Source organism: Podospora pseudopauciseta, assembly GCF_035222475.1.
Source record: "Podospora pseudopauciseta strain CBS 411.78 chromosome 7 map unlocalized CBS411.78m_7, whole genome shotgun sequence".
NCBI classification, from domain to species: Eukaryota; Fungi; Ascomycota; class Sordariomycetes; order Sordariales; family Podosporaceae; genus Podospora; species Podospora pseudopauciseta.
In genome coordinates, this window is record NW_026946667.1 from 2,787,656 (window position 1) to 2,805,253 (window position 17,598).

The 17,598-nt window shown below is 51.9% G+C and overlaps 4 protein-coding genes across 4 annotated transcripts; 3 read left to right on the top strand and 1 right to left on the bottom strand.

Annotated features, from left to right (window-relative positions):
- Window positions 1-9: 9 nt before the first annotated feature.
- Window positions 10-2,371, bottom strand: QC763_711330 (uncharacterized protein). Its single transcript, XM_062916127.1, has 3 exons — window positions 1,152-2,371; window positions 454-1,100; window positions 10-388 (listed from the first exon to the last, which is right to left on the bottom strand). The coding sequence occupies exons 1-3, from the start codon at window positions 1,286-1,288 to the stop codon at window positions 282-284; spliced, it is 891 nt and encodes a 296-aa protein (XP_062762148.1). The 5' UTR covers window positions 1,289-2,371; the 3' UTR covers window positions 10-281.
- Window positions 2,372-2,770: 399 nt separating this feature from the next.
- Window positions 2,771-7,680, top strand: QC763_711340 (uncharacterized protein; the record flags this gene model as incomplete). The annotated part of the gene is made up of 2 exons (XM_062916128.1): window positions 2,771-4,125; window positions 4,191-7,680. Exons 1-2 carry the CDS (start codon window positions 3,095-3,097, stop codon window positions 7,678-7,680), a joined length of 4,521 nt encoding a protein of 1,506 aa, XP_062762149.1. The 5' UTR covers window positions 2,771-3,094.
- An 855-nt stretch (window positions 7,681-8,535) lies between these two features.
- On the top strand, window positions 8,536-10,536 carry THI20 (trifunctional hydroxymethylpyrimidine kinase/phosphomethylpyrimidine kinase/thiaminase; the record flags this gene model as incomplete). The annotated part of the gene is made up of 8 exons (XM_062916129.1): window positions 8,536-8,588; window positions 8,679-8,860; window positions 8,928-9,410; window positions 9,466-9,625; window positions 9,683-9,833; window positions 9,885-10,275; window positions 10,360-10,439; window positions 10,498-10,536. 8 exons carry the CDS (start codon window positions 8,536-8,538, stop codon window positions 10,534-10,536), a joined length of 1,539 nt encoding a protein of 512 aa, XP_062762150.1.
- A 1,111-nt stretch (window positions 10,537-11,647) lies between these two features.
- On the top strand, window positions 11,648-13,919 carry DBP2 (ATP-dependent RNA helicase dbp2; the record flags this gene model as incomplete). Its single annotated transcript, XM_062916130.1, has 5 exons — window positions 11,648-12,662; window positions 12,720-12,827; window positions 13,325-13,453; window positions 13,509-13,664; window positions 13,732-13,919. 5 exons carry the CDS (start codon window positions 11,648-11,650, stop codon window positions 13,791-13,793), a joined length of 1,470 nt encoding a protein of 489 aa, XP_062762151.1. The 3' UTR covers window positions 13,794-13,919.
- Window positions 13,920-17,598: the final 3,679 nt, after the last annotated feature.

Consider the following 17,598-nt stretch of genomic DNA (forward strand, 5'->3'; position numbering starts at 1 on the left):
GAATCATGTGTGCATCAACTCAAAGGTGATATGAATTGCTGATATCTCAAAATGCTAATAAATAGCAACGCCATCTAAAATGCAATAGACCAAAACCAAAAACCAAAAAGTCAAACCCCCCTGTCCCAGATGCTTGCCTGTCGCTGCTATGTCCCCAAAAAAATATGTTGACCAGGGTAACGCCATGCTCATGATCTTCATACAACAGCTTCTAACTTGTCTTGCGAAAAAAGCAGAACTCAAAATCCAAAACAGTTAAAAAAAAACAAAGTGTGAGGTGCTTAGGAGCGAGCGACCTCGCACTTGATGAGGCCGTTGGGGCCAGACTGGGGAGCGTACACCTCGGCGTCCTTGCCGGTGTTCTTGTAGCCCTTGTGCCAGCTGAGGTCTGTGTCATGTGTGTTAGAAAATCGCTTTTCTTGAGAAGAAGAATGATAGAAAAAGAAAACATACCAATCTCAAAGTAGTGCTTGTTGGGCAAAGAGTAGCCAACAACCTCCACCTCGGCCGCCTTCTCCAAGATCTCCTCGCACATCTTGTACATGGTGTTCTGGACCGAGGCGGACTCGTCCTCGGCGAACGTCTTGAGGGTGATGTTGCGGGCCGCCTCGAAAGCCTGGTCGAACCTCTCAACGCCCTTCTCCACGTCGGCGACTGTGGCAAAGGTCTTCCAGTTCCAGGTGGCATCAACGTCGGTAGACAGGATACGGTCCCAAGTCTCGCCGAGGGTGGTGTACTCGTCCCTGACGAAGCCGTGGAAGGCAGAGCCGGTGGACTTAAGGACGGAGAGACCCTGGATGGCGGACTTGAGCTCAATGCCAGCCTCGCGGGTGACGCGAGCTTCCACGTTGCGGGTCTCGTTGCCGTCGCGGTAGAAGCTGTGGGGGTGGGGCTTGCCGTCGATGTTGATGCGAGTCCATCTGTGAACGATCACCTTGATGTTGGCGGCGTTGATGTGGGGGTACTTGTCGAGGAAGTGCTGGCCGAGGTGGGCGGCGTAAAGCTCAGGGGGGTTGACGGGGTGCTCCTTGGCCTTGATGTAAATGGTGTTCTTGATTGAATCGGTAGCCACAACAACGCTGTTGTCGGCCTCGGTGTAACTGAAAAGAGGGTTAGTCTTTGTTGGAACAGCTTTCAGGGATTATACATACGAAGTCTCAATCTGGCCCTCGAGAAGGCAGCAGACGGTCATCTCAGTGACGGACTGAGTGCCGGTAGCCTCATCCTTGTGCACCTTGTAGACACGGACATTGTCCTTTCCATAGCGAGCAGCAGCAAGACGAGCCATTTCGACGATTGCGTGTGTGTGATTGGTGTTTGTGTGCTGAGGGTATTTGCAAAGCTTTTTAGATATGAGAAGCTGATGAACGGCTTCGGAGAGGACTAATGCAAGAGAGAGAGCAAAGTGGATTTGAGTTCAAATTACAAGACAGGGAAGAAGCTGTTTGTGTAGACGGAAGACGAGAGGTTGGAGAGAGTGGACGACGGTGAGTCTTTATACAAACCTTAAAGGTCCCAACCAACGAACGGATGTGGACAGCTGCGAGGAAGCACGACACCACCCACTCCCGCGGGCAAAGGAACGTCAGCACAAGCAGGTGTGCCGAAGATGCAGATCGGACGGCGCCTCGCGGCGTTCTGGTCCCGCCCGTGTAAGCAGCAAGCCGGCAACAGGGACAAGTGGATTCGCCGGAGTCCGCCGACTGCCAACCCCCAACGCCCAGGGCTCTCCCCCGCGCAGAGCTCCCGGAGGCTTGCGACACCGGCCGATCGTTCAATCTTCGGCTTCTATTCCCTGTAACCTCTCTTCAACATCCCCAGAATCTGGTCTGATCTCTCTGACCCCTTGCAGTAGCCTTGCCTTGCTAGCCATGTCTTGTCACTTCTGATGGAGGAGTTACAAAACTGAAGATTGCCCTCCCGCCGTTCGAGTTCCGACGACGACGACGACGATGAGACAGCCTGGAACCTGGAACCTGAAAGCCCCCACCCTCTCTGACCTCTCCCGGCACAGTCCGGATTGCGGGGTTCGACGCCCCTCCATACGCCACGCACCGTTGACAACAGGTTATCATCGGCATCGTACGACGAAAGGATGGCTAACAAGACTTGGGGATGGTGCGGCTGCTCAGCTAATTGAGACCTCCAAAGCATAAAGCTCGCCTTGAGCGCTTGTCGTCACACAGATGATCGCTAGAATCCCACTTCGCGCAGCATGGGCAAGATAAGGCGGCCATTAGCTTTGCGGATGGTCCATCTTATCAGTGATTGAAGCTGATAAGAACAGCTCTGCCCTGATCCAACACTCTGATATGAGCTGCTGACCCAGGCAATAGTAAGCATAGCTGTGACTCGAGAGATTCAACACTGGCGTCCCCTCTCATTGCACATGTTCAAGAACTGATCAAGTGAAAACTGAAAATGCAGGAGCAGAACCTCCAGGACGCTTGCAAGAGACCCTAACCCTCATCGGTGACACTTGCACCCACCCAAACACAAACACATTGCGACTATAGTAACGTGGCATAGCACGCTAGATGGTTCGCGGGGACATGCCGAGGAAGTGGTGTGTTTATACATGCCAGGAAATTTGTGTTTTGACTGTAAACAAAGTTCGTAGTACTTGTAACTGCTGTTCACCATCTTCAATGTTGGAATACAGAGCCGTGGGAGTCTAGGGCAAGCACTGTGCGCACCGACCACCACCTTCGTGATCCATCCCTCAGATCCCGGCTGCACAACGACTGGAGAAGTGGATCATCGCCAGGAACTTGGCTCCTTCCACCGCCCCGACTCCCTGAGAGTGCCCGCATGATAGTTTGATACGGACGTACGGTGCCGTAACAAGCAGTTGAAAGGCGCACGCGACTGGACCGCGTCCACGATACATTGCAATGACCATCTACGTCACATAGGTAGCCCTCACCCGCACCCAACTCTTTTAGGGGCACTGTCGAGAACCTCGAGGACGCCGAGAACCCATGCGCCGGCCAAGGGGCAACCATCAATTGGCCCCGGCGAACGTTGCGAATCGAATGCAAATTCCGACCGAAGACACGACGAGAGCGTCGAGAGCATCGAATGTGGAGGGCAAATGGCCGGGCCATCCACCATGCTAAGCGCCTCGGCGAAGCCCACGCAAAAGTCCTATGTATCGCAGCAACAGTCGCCGTTACGCCAGCAGCAAGGACAACAGCAAGGACAGCAGCAGCAGCAGACACAACAGCAACACCAGCAACAGCAAGTGGGCAGCTATGCATCCACTATTTCAAACCCTCGACCTAGCCTCGACCGCGGCGATGGACTGCAACCTCCAGGCGCCAACGCTGGCAGGAATCTCTCGGCCTCTGCCGTTACCTTTACGTCCAGGGGTGGCTCGTTGAACCCGTCACCCATGCCGGGGAGCTTCAGCTCTGAGCTCCGGAGCCAGCTTAATCTTTCCCGCGCCGGTTCGCGAGCCGACATGTTTGCGCTGGAGAAACTGGATGAGGACGATAACCGGACACAAGAGCGCAACATTGCCTACCTTCGAGATGCCCTGAGCCGAGAGTTGAAGATAAAGGAAGGGAGCGAGAATATGCTGGAGGCACTGAACAGCAAAAAGGCAAAACAAACGAAGGAGCAGCGTCAGAGGGTCGAAGCCGAGCTTCTTTCGTCAAGTAAACGGATCAAGGATTTGCGACAGAGGATCACGGATGCTCAACAAAGGACAAAAGCGGGACCAACAACACCTACGAGGTCCAGGATCGATGTCACGATAGCGGCTGGAAGTGGTTTGCGGTCACCGCCTAGTCTTTCCAGGAGCGGGGCTGGATCTGACATTGATGAGCCGACCGAGTCACCAACATTTGCGCTTGCCGAAACTCTGCAAGCCCTTGAGGTGGCCGGCATGACGCCAGATTACTATGTCTCCAGAGCTAATAGTCTCGTTGACTTGTTCAGGAGGCATCCAACCCTCAAGTATGATCTGGTCTGGTCTGTGTTCGGGCTTCGAATGCAAGCGCTCCTCATGAGTGAAAGTCGCGAGGTGGTTGCTGCTGGTTACCGGATGACTCGATACGCCATCTCTGATATTACTTCACTCCAGAATATCCGTACCCTTAACACGGATTACCTAGTCACATGGTAAGCCCAAGCTATTGTACCGCCTTGACTTTGCATAGGAAGAGGATGCTAATGTGTGGTATCAGGTCTTTGGCAAAAGACCGAAAGTCTGATGTTGAACGAGAGCAGGCACTCAAGTTTGTTCGCGCTTTTCTTGATGTCAAGGATGGTGTGAGGGAAATCTCACGGGCCGTAGTCAGGGCCATTGCTGCCGTGGCAGAGGAGCCAGAAGAAAGGCTACGGCCGATTTGTCTGGAGACGCTGGCGGAAATTCTGGTTCGCGACCCTCGTCTCCTCATAGCCTCGGGGGGGCTGGCCCCGTTACACGAAGCTCTTGCGGACGGGTCATACAAAGCCTCAGAAAGTTTGACCGCAGCGTTTCTTTACCTCCTCGATGCGCCAGAGCGGCGTCAATATCTCCGCCCCGGGAATGAGTTGGAGGTTCTTTTCACGGCATTTACAGACGAGCTGTCATCCAATGAGCGCATTCTCAAGCAAAGCGCCAAAGCTATTTCGTCAGCCCTCAAATCATGGTCTGGTTTAATGAGCCTGTCCATGTACAACTTCCGTGCGATCAGGTCCATGATCAACAGCATGGTCGCACAAAAAGGATCTATCAGAGAGACCATCATGGATCTGATATTTTCCCTGTTGCGAATCAAATCCCCAGCGTGGGCAACTTCGTTTCTTGCCGGAAGACGACTCACCACCTATGGCCGGGTCACAAACCTCAAAACAACCACCACCACCACCACCACCAAAGCCGCCTATGGTGAATACGAAGACGACGGGGGCGAGCAAAATTTCGTCGAACACTATACGGCACTGTTGCTTGCCATATTTATCAAGTCCGGAGTGGTGCCAGGCCTTCTGAAAATGACACAAGACAACGAAAATCCAACTCTAAAACGAAAATCAACGTTACTTCTAGGGGAAGTTTTGAAGTTGGCAAGTCACCTGCTTCCACGCTCGTGGAGCAGTGAGATACAGCTGCTTCCTGAATTGTTTATCACCGCTGCCCGGCTGGGAGACGAGAATCGATTCACGGCCTCTGGGGTCATCTTTCAGATCAGCAGCGTGAGCAGAACGTTGTACAGATCCTCTCCCTCGTCCTTCCTCCCTTCTCCAAGCAACAATATCGATCTCAGCATCTTAGATGAGCACCCCAAAAGCAATACGGCAGCGGTCAACTGTGACGATGCCACGTTCAGAGTGCTTCTCCTTGATTCGGTGGTGCTGAATAGTTCTAACTACAATAAGTGGAATTGGGATGTAATACTTAAGCTGATTGAGGGACCGCTGGTGAATGGAAAGAGGCTTGAAGAGGCCGTGAAAGCATCCAAATTCTTGAAACGAATCATGAGCTTTTATCGTCCCTTCAAGTACAGGTTCTCTGCCCTCAAGAGCTCGCGAAGCACGCAAAAGTATGTGCGGGTTGGCTGTGCGCTGATGCATACTCTGCTGCAGAGCCCCGAAGGCGTGAGGTATCTGACAGATAACAAACTGTTGCGGCAGATTGCCGAGTGCCTGGCGCAGTGCGACCCAACGAGTGGATTAACAGCTCAGGATCCCATGTTCTCCCGGGACGGCCTCACAGATACGTTGAGTGGCGGATACTTCCCTATGCTTGGTGTTCTGAGCGGGGACCCCAAGGGCATTCAGATGTTAGACCGGTGGCGCATCTTCAACATGCTTTACCGAATCGTCGATCTCAAGCAGCGGCCAGACATCATCAAGCTCATGATCTCCAACTTTGACTATTCAATTCAGGGTCATTCTCGGATTATTTTGTCCAAGTCCTTGACAGCAGGAACCAAGGACATCAGAATTCATGCTACGAATGCGCTGCGGAAGTACGCAACACGTCCGCGGTTGGACTCCCAAGGCCATGAGCCTGTTGACTCGAAATGGGCCATCCAACTTTTGGTCACTCAGCTTTATGACCCAGAAGTGGAGGTCTGCCAAACGGCGGTCAAAATTCTCGAAAAGGCGTGCAATACTCAAAACCACTTGAAATACATTGTCGAGTGTCGGCCGGCACTAGATCACTTGGGTGAGATAGGTGCTCCCCTCCTCTTACGCTTCCTATCGACCTCGATTGGGTACCACTACCTCGATGGGTTGGACTACATTAGCAACGAGATGGATGATTGGTTCCTCGGGCGAAACGACTCCTATGTCGGTGTCATTGAAGCCAGTCTAGCGCGATCCTTCATGGACCATCAGGACGACCACACCAACCGAATAAGCGTCTTTGATGATGAGCAGGAGATGGAGGCCGACAGCCACGTTCCGCCACACTTCTACCGTGAGCTTACCCGCACCCAAGAAGGCTGCCGGCTTCTTAGCGACAAGGGTCACTTTAACGAGTTTGTCACCACGATTCGCGAGCATGGCATGCAATCCGACGACCCAGAAATGATGGTCAAGGTCAAAGGTTGTCTTTGGGCGGTAGGTAACGTCGGATCAATGGAGCTCGGCGCCCCGTTCCTGGAGTCTTGCGATGTTGTGGAGCAGATCATCAACATTGCTCAAAATCACGAAGTCATGAGTCTCCGCGGCACAGCTTTTTTTGTCCTTGGACTCATATCACGTTCCATTCATGGACTGGAGATCTTGTCGGAAAATGGGTGGGACTCCAACACAAACATTTTGGGGCAGTCTCTCGGCTTCTGCGTCCCTACCGAGTTGGACCGGCTGTTTTCTCTCAAGCCTTGGAAGCACATACCGGTTACCAACATTCAACTACCTGATGCCCAAAAGACAGAAAGAGACAAACTGCCATCTGTCCCGTCCCGCCCGAGGTCGCTGAGTCTTATCAAGGCTATCCAAGCAGAGGCAGATGCTCAGGAAGACACGCCAACAGGGTCGGTGCCGGAGGAGATCCAGCGCGTTGAGCTAGATCCGGACCCGGTAAACCAGAGGATTCTGGAGCTGATGATTGACATGGCGAACATGGTGCTGTACCGGAGGGCGAGGGCAGAGTTGATGCACATCAAGCAGCAGACGCAAGTGAGGCATCAGCAAGCTCAGGCACAAACGCAGCCGCAGACACCAACGCGGAACAATCAGAAAAGAGTTCTTGGGAGTGGGGCCTCGTCGTTTTCACAGCCACACTTGTTTAGAAGGGTCATGGGCTTATTGGAGTCCCATCACTACCGCTTGCAGGATAGAGCGATGATTGTAGGGTTATTTGAACGGAGCGTGTTTAGGGCGATAGTATATGGGGATGAAGACAGTCAGGAAGAGGGGGGAAGCAGTGAGAGTGAAAGTGATTCTGACTTTGGAGACGCAAACCAGGCGGGCGTGGGTCAGAGAAGGCAGGGGTTTGTTATGCAGCGGGATCAGCAACACCTACAGCATCAGCAGGAGCGGAATAAAGAGGAGGGGAGCAGTGGGGAGGAGAGTAGTGATGAAGAGGAGGATGAGAGTGACGACGATGATGCTTATAGTGGAAGTGAGGGAGATGAACAGAGGACGGAACGGCTGAGGAGTGTGAGCGATCCCGCGGGAGGCAGCACTACCAGGAGACATGGAACGGGGAGGGGGAGAGGTGGCACTCAGGGGGCGTTCTGACAGGGATGGATTTGTAGCATATGAGATGGCCAGATGGGTCGTTTTGGATCTGTCCTGGAACTGCTATATTGTAGATTCTCAGCGTGGGGGTTGCTGGGGTTTGATACTTTGAGCGGGCGAGTCTTTACTGTTTCACGTTTTTTTTTTTTTTTTTTTTTTTTTTTTTTTTTTTTTTGGTTTATATCGTGCATATCAAAAGGCGAAGGTGGCCGATGGGAATGGTCGGATCATGGTTACGTCGTTACGTCGACTTGCATATACTTCTGGTCAGAACACAGTGGGATGGCATAAGCGGATTGGCGTTTGTAAAGAAAACATGGTAGCCAGACGAGAGACAATCTGAAGGCTGTGAACATATCATCATGTTTGCGGGTCACAAACAAGTGTTGGCCAATCGTCTTACAAGGTGCTCCCATGTCTATGATGTCTGTCAGAACGGTGATAGGAACAACTTCTATTTGGTGCATCTTTCAGAGTCAAGTAACACAAAGCATACATGCGATGAACCTATCTTCTTTCTTCGGTCAAGTCCCATGCTGCAGACACCGAGTTGCTCGTAGCCATGGACTGCATAATACGTAACGGCGTACTCCATCGACAATTCCATGGCACCCCACCGTTTGTTGCACCCCTCCTTTGACCTCGCCCACCCCCACCACCCACTCAGTCATCACTTATTATTCGGTAATCACTCATTCAGTCTCTCAACATCAACCGCAAGAGATTTCTGAAACCCTTTTGATCTTTCAGAGACTCGTTTTTTTTGTTTTTTTTTTTTTTTTTTTTTTTGGTTTTTATAAAAAAAAAAAAAAAAACAAAAAAAAACTTCCTGTGAAGCCGGTCAAAATTTCCAAAATGCCACCTGGAAGAATCCTCGTCATCGCCGGGTCTGATTCCTCTGGCGGAGCGTATGTTTTCTCTTACCTATCTACGATCAACCCTCACCACCATTTTTTTCTTTTCTACTCACAAGGAGACTAACCCCCAAAAATGACCAGCGGCCTGGAAGCAGACCAAAAAGTCATCGCCGCCCACGGCTGCTACGCCATGACGGCCACCACAGCCCTCACAGCCCAGAACACCCTCGGTGTGCACGACATACACCATGTCCCCGCCGAGTTTCTTCGGAAGCAGATTGATGCTGTTGTGACGGACGTCGGGGTGGATGTTGTCAAGACTGGTAAACTCCCTCTCAACGTTCAAACATGTTTTTGAGGGATTGAATTGTACTGACTGTAAAACAAAAGGCATGCTGGCATCAGCTGGGATTATCGAGGCTGTGGCTGAAGTGATTCGGGAATATAAACTCAAGACGGTGGTTGTCGACCCGGTTATGGTTGCCACGACGGGCTCGCCTTTGTTGCCTAATACCTCGCTTTCGCTTCTTAGGGAGAAACTCGTGCCTTTGGCTACGGTTCTCACGCCTAATCTGCCTGAGGCGAGGTTGCTACTTGCTGATGCTGGGTTTGGACACTTGCCGGTGGAGAAGGTGAGTGATTTGGAGGGGATTGCCAGGACGGTGGGGAGTTTAGGGCCGAAGTGGGTTTTGATCAAGGGGGGGCATTGTCCTTTTAATGGGGAGGGGATGATTGCGGCGGAGGAGGGGAAGAGGGAGAAGGTGGTGGATGTGCTTTGGGGGAGGGATGAGAAGGGGGGGGAGGTGCTGAGACGGGTCGAGACGCCTTACTGGGAGAGTAAGCATACGCACGGGACGGGGTGTTCTTTGGCTTGTGAGTTGTACCCTTTAACGGGTTGAGAGAGTTGGGGTGCTGATGTGATTGACAGCGGCGATTGCGTGTAACTTGGCGAAGAGGATGGATATGCCCCAGGCGGTGGAAGCGGCGTGTCGATATGTTGAGGCTGGGATAAAGACTGCGCCGGGACTGGGGAAGGGGAATGGGCCGTTGAACCACTTCCACTCGACGTATACGTTGCCATTCGCGCCGTGAGTTACGACCTCGGATTGGAAGAATAAGAAAGAGGCACTGATCTTGTGAACTAGGGGCCACTTCATTGAGTACCTGCTCGAAAGACCAGACGTCGCTCCAGTGTGGAAGCGCTATGTCACTCACCCTTTTGTGTTGGCCATGGGCGATGGCACATTGCCGTTGGAGTCGTTCAAGGGGTATTTGATCCAGGATTATCTGTATCTGGTCTGTTGCCCAACCCTACCTACCGTACCGCTTGGCTGACGATAATGCCAGACACATTACGCCCGAGCAAGTGCCCTTGCTGGGTATAAAGCCAAAAAGATTGAGGATATCGGCGCCGCTGCTACTATTGTAACACACATCTTCCACGAGATGGAGCTGCACATCAACTACTGCAGCGGCTTCGGTATCTCGAAGCAGGATATCGAGAGCTGCGAGGAGAAGGAAGCATGCACGGCGTACACAAGATACGTCTTGGATATCGGCAACTCGGAGGACTGGCTGGCTTTGCAAGTTGCCATGGCCCCGTGCCTCTTGGGGTATGGAGATATCGCCAAGAGGCTGTTTTCTGACCCCAGGTCCAAACGAGGAGGAAATGTTTACTGGGCCTGGATCAAGAACTATGTGGAGGATGACTATCTGCTGGCTCTCAAGACCGGCTCCGGTGAGTGGTGGACTGTCCAATCAAGACGAGAGAAATCAGTGCCAGATAACAGAGCAAGCTAACGGCGGATGATGACGAACAAAGACCTGCTGGAACGACACGCCGTGCTTCAAAGCCCCGCCCGAATAGATGAGCTGGCCAGCATCTTTATCCATGCTACAAAGGTAGGTTGCATGCTCTTGAGCAAACACGAAAGACATGAGCTGATGGGGAGTTTGTTAGATGGAGATTGCGTTCTGGGAAATGTACAGCTCCCATTGAAGTAACAGTTTTTGACAGGACTCTTTGTGAGTAGGTACCTGTCTGAGTCGTGTGGGTTCCAGCTACAAGTGGGGAGGCTAGACTCACCTAGATGGGATCCCAAAAAGGCCTTAAAGTTCAATTGTGAAGTTTTGTGACGCTCGCAGACTGCAGTGAGGAAGTGAGTGGGATGCCCATCAGCATGCCTGTGACGCAAGTGGGGCTGTTGAAGTGAATTTCAGTGGATGCCTCAGGCACTCAGCTTATCGGAAGGCCCAGCGGCTCTTATCAGACGCAGACCGCCTCGCCAAAGCAGAAAAAAATAAAATCTGGAGCGAAAGCCAAGGCGCTGCTGGATCCACCCAAGAAAAGTGCTAACAAATTTTGGCCCAGACAAATTCTGGGGGCGATCTTTTGAACCCTTCCCTCTTTCCCATCCCCAAAGCTTTTTTCTCGCCTCGCCGAGATCTCACTCTTACCTCTTCCCTCCCCCTCGACCAACCCACCAAAGGACTCTGCCATCGCAAGATCCTTCATTCCACTCACTTACCTCAAGTCCATCTTGCGGTACTGCATCAGAGTCGGGTTGCACCATTTGCATCTCTTTCCCGCCTGTTTTTTTGACGCGCCGCATCCTCTTCACCGAGCAACGTCGGCACCTCTTCATCTCGCAGCGCATAATTTTCTTGTCGCAGCAGAACCATTTCTTCCTCGCTCCTACCAGCACAAATTCTTTGTGTCGGCTCTCAGCACTGCTTTTGATCAACCGATCCAGCCAGTGTTCAATACATTGATTCGGTCGCCCCAGTCCGAATCTCTTCCTCTGTCGACGACAGCAAGCATCGTGTCTAAAACAGGACCGACTTTTACACCTCAATAATCACAGTCATGTCTTACGGTGGTGGTTACGGCTCCCGCGGTGGTGGTGGTGGTGGTTATGGAGGCGGCGGTTACGATCGCAATGGTGGCTCCAACGGCTACTCCAACGGGTATGTTTTTCTCTCCATCCTTCTCTGCTTCATTATTATCATGACACTAACAATATTTTCACAGTGGCTCCAACGGTTACGGTGGCGGCGGCGGCTACGGCGGCGGCGGTGGTGGTTACGGTGGCGGTGGTGGTGGTGACCGTATGGCTGCCCTCGGCTCCGGTCTTCAGAAGCAGGAGTGGGACATGTCCGCGCTTCCCAAGTTCGAAAAGTCCTTTTACAAGGAGCACCCCGATGTCACCAACCGGTCGCCCGCCGAGGTTGAGGCGTTCAGACGTGAGCACAGCATGGCCATCACTGGCAAGGACGTGCCTCGTCCCGTTCAGAACTTCGATGAGGCCGGGTTCCCCCGCTATGTTATGGACGAGGTGAAGGCCCAAGGCTTCCCTGCTCCCACTGCCATTCAGGCTCAGGGTTGGCCCATGGCTCTCTCCGGTCGCGATGTCGTCGGTATTGCCGAGACTGGTTCCGGAAAGACACTTACTTACTGTCTTCCTGCCATCGTTCACATCAACGCCCAGCCTCTCTTGGCTCCTGGCGATGGTCCCATCGTCTTGATCTTGGCTCCCACTCGTGAGCTTGCTGTTCAGATCCAGCAGGAGATTAGCAAGTTTGGCAAGTCGTCTCGCATTAGAAACACGTGCGTCTACGGTGGCGTGCCCAAGGGTCCCCAGATCCGCGATCTTCAGCGTGGTGTCGAGGTCTGCATTGCCACTCCTGGTCGTCTCATTGACATGTTGGAGTCTGGCAAGACCAACCTTCGTCGCGTCACCTACCTCGTCCTTGATGAGGCTGATCGCATGCTTGACATGGGTTTCGAGCCCCAAATTCGCAAGATCATCGGCCAGATTCGCCCCGATCGTCAAACCCTCATGTGGTCCGCTACCTGGCCCAAGGATGTCCGCAACCTTGCGTCTGACTTTTTGACCGACTTCATCCAGGTCACCATTGGCTCCATGGATCTGTCTGCCAACCACCGCATCACCCAGATTGTCGAGGTCGTTTCCGAGAGCGAGAAGCGCGACAAGATGATCAAGGAGCTCGAAAAGATCATGGAAGACAAGACCGCCGAGAACAAGTGTCTCATCTTCACCGGCACCAAGCGCGTTGCCGATGAGATCACCCGTTTCCTTCGCCAGGATGGCTGGCCCGCCCTCTGTAAGTTTTCATGCTGATGCCTCCTGTATACACGACACTGAACTAATCGTTTTGCAGCTATCCACGGTGACAAGCAACAGAACGAGCGTGACTGGGTCTTGGACCAGTTCAAGACGGGCAAAAGTCCCATCATGGTTGCCACAGACGTCGCCTCTCGTGGTATCGGTATGTATACGCCCTCCCCCTCCCCCACCCCCTCCTACTGGCAACCTTCCAGCATTACTGTGTGCTGTGCTTTACTCTTCTGTCTAGGGGCTTTCTTTATGCGAATTTGCCAGACCGTGTATCTCCCACATGGTCTTCTTGAGCGGAGTCTTGGGTTCGTAACGTAGCAAGGCCTGAAAAGCCTCGCTATGTCATTGATTCTTCTCTTGTACCTGTTCATGTCTTTTCGTGGTACAAGTGTGGAGTTGACTTTCCTTGAACCTGCCCATGCTTGTCATCAAGATATGCATGCATGGCCTTCCGTTGGGGAGGCTAGCAGCTCCGAGAACTCACGGCAAAGATTTCTTTTCGCATCGGACAGCCCATCTGCCAAGGAGAAGTACTATCCCATGGAACACGAAAACATACTTAAAAACATGTTACCGTCACCCGTTCATGCTGGAACGTTGCTATGCCCAGCACTTTGCCTGTTGTCTGGCTAACCATATACTCGTAAGATGTGCGCAACATTACTCACGTGATCAACTATGATTATCCCAATAACTCGGAGGATTACATCCATCGTATTGGTAGAACTGGCCGTGCCGGCGCGAAGGGCACAGCCATCACTTACTTCACCACTGACAGTATGTATCACTCTGCTCCCCCGCTCTATCTGATCACTTGCTGACAACCTTCTAGATGCTAAGCAGGCGCGTGACCTTGTTGGTGTCCTCAGGGAGGCGAAGCAGGTTATTGACCCTCGTCTCGAGGAGATGGCGCGCTACAGCGGTGGTGGTGGTGGTGGCCGGTATGGTGGTTACCGTGGCCGTGGAGGCGGTGGCGGCTGGCGCGGAGGTAAGTGGGTTACTTTCCAAAATTCCCATGCATACATCGTGTCTTGAATGCTAACACATCTTCGCAGGTCGTTCGCACGGCGCTAATGGCTCCAATGCTATGCCTCTCGGTGGCAAGGGCCGCTGGTAAGCATGTACTGCCGCTCCAATCATGAAGGCTTTGATTCGCCTGAGAATCTTGTCTGTCGTCTTGACTTTTTCCCTGCCAGGCCCTCGGTAGGCTGGCTTTCAACCTGGTGGCATCCATTTTCGGACACACGGCGTTACGCGTAGACGGTTAGAGGTCGGTTACGGTTCATGGGTTCTTTAAGGGCACCTGGTGGTTCATGTTTGCGTCATGGCTTTTTAGCTCTTCATTTTCATGTGTGGGTTAGGTGTGGCTCGCTTTCTTGTCGTCCCTTGGGGATTGTCTTGTGGTGGCAGTATGCCATGCCACAGTTTGCATCTTTGCAAAACCTTGTGCCATCATCGTTACAGCAGCGATCAGCCATAGCTGATCATTGTTGGCCAATTTTTTGGTCAGTTCTTCACTAACAGATGATGGGCCGGTTGATCACCCAAGGCCAAGAGCAGCTTGCTATCTGTAGCAGCAGCAGCCAAAACAAAAGTATTCTAAAAAGCCTGGTTTGTTGGTTTTATACTCATCGGGGTCGCATGTTTTTCAGTTCCCCCCGCATCAGCGTTACCCTGCTTACTGCTTCTTGTACCCAAAGTGTAGTAGTCGCTTAGTTATTCATTGCAAGAGGAGGAATAGATGGCTAGCATCTGTCCCTTCTTGTCTCAGCAGCTTCGCTTCGCGGAAGTGCATGCTGGCGATGACAGCGCCGTGTAATTAGAGCAGATTAGATGAGCTGTCTCAACATGAGAGTAGTATGAGATGTGTTGGGATTTGTCTTGGTGTGTGGTATGCTTCCATCCAATCTTTGTGCTGTTCATTCGGGCTGTGGTGGGTGTGTGTTTGCTTCATGTTACTCAGCCTTGGGGGCATAGCTTGAAACACTTGTCACTCTCTTGTAGTAGAAAAGGAGGTGGGGAATGGTCAGTAGTATAATCTAATGAGCTCTATGTTTGTTCTTTCTAAGCTTTTGTTTTTGGTCTCTTCACTGTCGAGATTGTCTTGGGTGCCTTTGGCTTTGGTTTTTTTTTTTTCTCCCTTCTCTCTTCTCTGCTTTCTTCTCTTCTCTCTTCTCTTCTACATTATGTTCATTTGTTTACCTCTTGAGTGGGTGTTGTTGTGATAGGTGTCGTGATGGTGTGGTGGTCTCTTTTCTGTTAACAAAACATATAGATCTTTTATTCAGGTTCCTAGGAGCCCGTTCCAGGTACAGTGTCGTTGGACGGTCAATAAGCAATATCTGATGCACTGTAGACGTCAAAAAGCAGTCTGTAGTCTGTTCAGGTTTGTGAACTCACCCTGCGGTGGCTGAGGGTGCCTGCTGGTTTACCTTTTATTTCTAACATCAACGGTAGAAAAGTCTATCAACTTTATGTTGACGTCTAATTGCTCAAGAGACTTGCGTTAGTGGTAGAACAGAGCTGGGAGGCGGAGGAGGTAAGTGGGTAGGATTGGGCTTAAATGGGGAAAGTTGAGGCTAAGAGCAGGAGATGTATATGCAGGGTTGATCGTGAATTGTAGTGGTTGGTTGTAGTTTCGGGGCTGAACTGTGGGAATGGGGTGTGGTATAGTTCATAGACACATGAACAGAACAGTGTAGAGGGTTCTTGTAATAGTAGGGAGGCAACAATTGTGGACACAATGTTGGCGATCAAGTCATTTCGTTTGGCATTCTAGGCTGATCGTAAAGAAAGAACAAAACTAGGTCTGGCGTTATGCGAGGTCTAATAACCTTTGGATAATATAACGTGTTGGACTGTAGTTACGTTCCTGGTAAATCTTGTCTCTTTGCCTTGTGGCAGCCGTGAGCTTCTTAATCAAGTATGGCCATACTACCACCTCCAAGCAGTTGACTGTTCTGCAAAGAAGACGGTTTGAACGTCGCCACATTGAAACGTCGACGACAGTTTACAATCGGGCAGTGGCTTAGCTGCGTCTGGACTCATGCCGATCCATTAGATATGGTTCGTAGCCGGTGGTCGGTTAGTGTGTGCGCCCTTATACTGGGTAGAGCTGAATCTTGACGAACCTGTCGACGATGGCGTTGGCTAACAGGACACTGGGCAGTTTGACGGGAGAAACGAGGCCGGTTCACTTAACCCCGCAAACTGTTAGTCTTGATGTTGTCTTCAGACTAACCATAACGAAGCCCATAGCTTAGTTTATTCCCCCCAGAGAAGCGCCACATGCTCGATGACATTTTGGCAAAGACAGAATGAGAAGCCAGACCGGTATTCGAGTCATCCAAGAAGGTGACAGGCAAGCACTCCCAACGCTTCCAGAGATCAGAGCAAGGTTCCAGGTCAATCTCCTGACTTCTTCGGCTTACGCAGAAGCAGGTCATTTTCTGGTAAGCCTTCGAGGATGTTCGAAAGCTTCCATGGCACGAGGCAGGAGTCCGCTGATATCAATTCGTACACTTCTAGGCTGACCATAATACTCATCATCTGGGCTGGCTTCTTCAGCCACACCCAGTTTTAAGTTCACAACCGCCATCATGCAAAACCATCGCTGACCGAGCATTTGCCCCAACGCTTCTCTCCATGTGCCACTGCAACCGTATGGCAAATCAAATTCGGCCGAATCCAGCAACACTGAAACGGAGAGAGCTTAACATTGTAAAAGTGGAGAGTCTCGGCGTGAGTTTGTGAAGAGAAGATATAAAGCCCAGCCACCACTGACTTTTCCGGGTCATCGAGATACAAGGTTCTGCAGTATTCATCGTGTGTCGGCTCAAATTCTCATCCGACATGCCCCATGGCGCACCATGGCACCGTCTCCTCCCCTAACTCGTGGCGCCCATGTGAAATTTCTGAGTGTCATGTTGATACTCGGTCCGACTTCGTATGCCGACTTCGTCACGCCTGAATCATGATCCTCAGGCGACTGACGAGTCTCCATCTGGAACCATGGAAGTTGCTCGCCCTTCTCCGCTGCTGATACACAGAGGTTTCCAACTTTCGAAGTGATGCCTATTCCCCCATCTTGAAGGTCGTAGACACGTCAAAAGCCATGCGCCGACAACCACATCAAGTCTTACGAGGAACCCTTGATTAAACTTGGGATCTCGGTTCCTGTGACATGGCTATCACGCCTGCCTTCGCGATTCTCAACCAGTATACGGCCAGAACCCCCCACCTATGCAACAACTCCTAGCAGAAGACACATCCGCGGTTGACTTTGAAGAAATCAGATACACATGATCGCCACCAACACCTTGGTGTCTTACGCATAGGCTGACCCTCTCATACCAAACGGCGATGACCGTCAAAACACCCCCTCGCCAACCCTCAACACCACACATCCACAGCCAACGAGAAGTTGCGGGGTCAACTCCGGACCGTATAACGCTACCGACTGGACTAGGGCGGGACGGCGCCAGATCCGCATGCCCAATACACCCCGCTTCCCGTTACCATTACTTAGCGTATTGTGCACAGTGCCTTTGGGTATACCTGCCGCCACACCGCCATATACGAAAGACAAGGGTATCGTGAGTGATGGCAACGCACGTACCGAGCGACACCTCACACACCGATATGAGGTTTGTTGGCCACGAGGCTGCTGGCAATGCCCAACAAAGGAGAGAAGGGGGTGCTTGACAACAACCAGAACACCAAGCAACTCTCGGCCGAGTAAATCCTGCCGATCCTCCGCAAGCAACTGAGAGGGGCATCCAGGTGGGGAACTAAACAATCGAGGGGGTGGATAATCATGGGAAAAGTCCCTCTCTCCCCGGGCGTTCTCCTCCTCCACGCAAAGTCCGTCCCTCCCCCCTGATGGTATGTCGTGTTATCAGTGCGGATCAGTTCCAGACCCT

Bases quoted from the DNA above. Each gene is read 5' to 3' on its own strand.
- QC763_711330 (XM_062916127.1), bottom strand. From the start codon at position 1,288: ATGGCTCGTCTTGCTGCTGCTCGCTATGGAAAGGACAATGTCCGTGTC. The intron at 1,101-1,151 runs GTATGTATAATC...CCCTCTTTTCAG, and splicing joins GAGGGCCAGATTGAGACTTC to TTACACCGAGGCCGACAACA. The intron at 389-453 runs GTATGTTTTCTT...CACATGACACAG, and splicing joins CAAGCACTACTTTGAGATTG to ACCTCAGCTGGCACAAGGGC.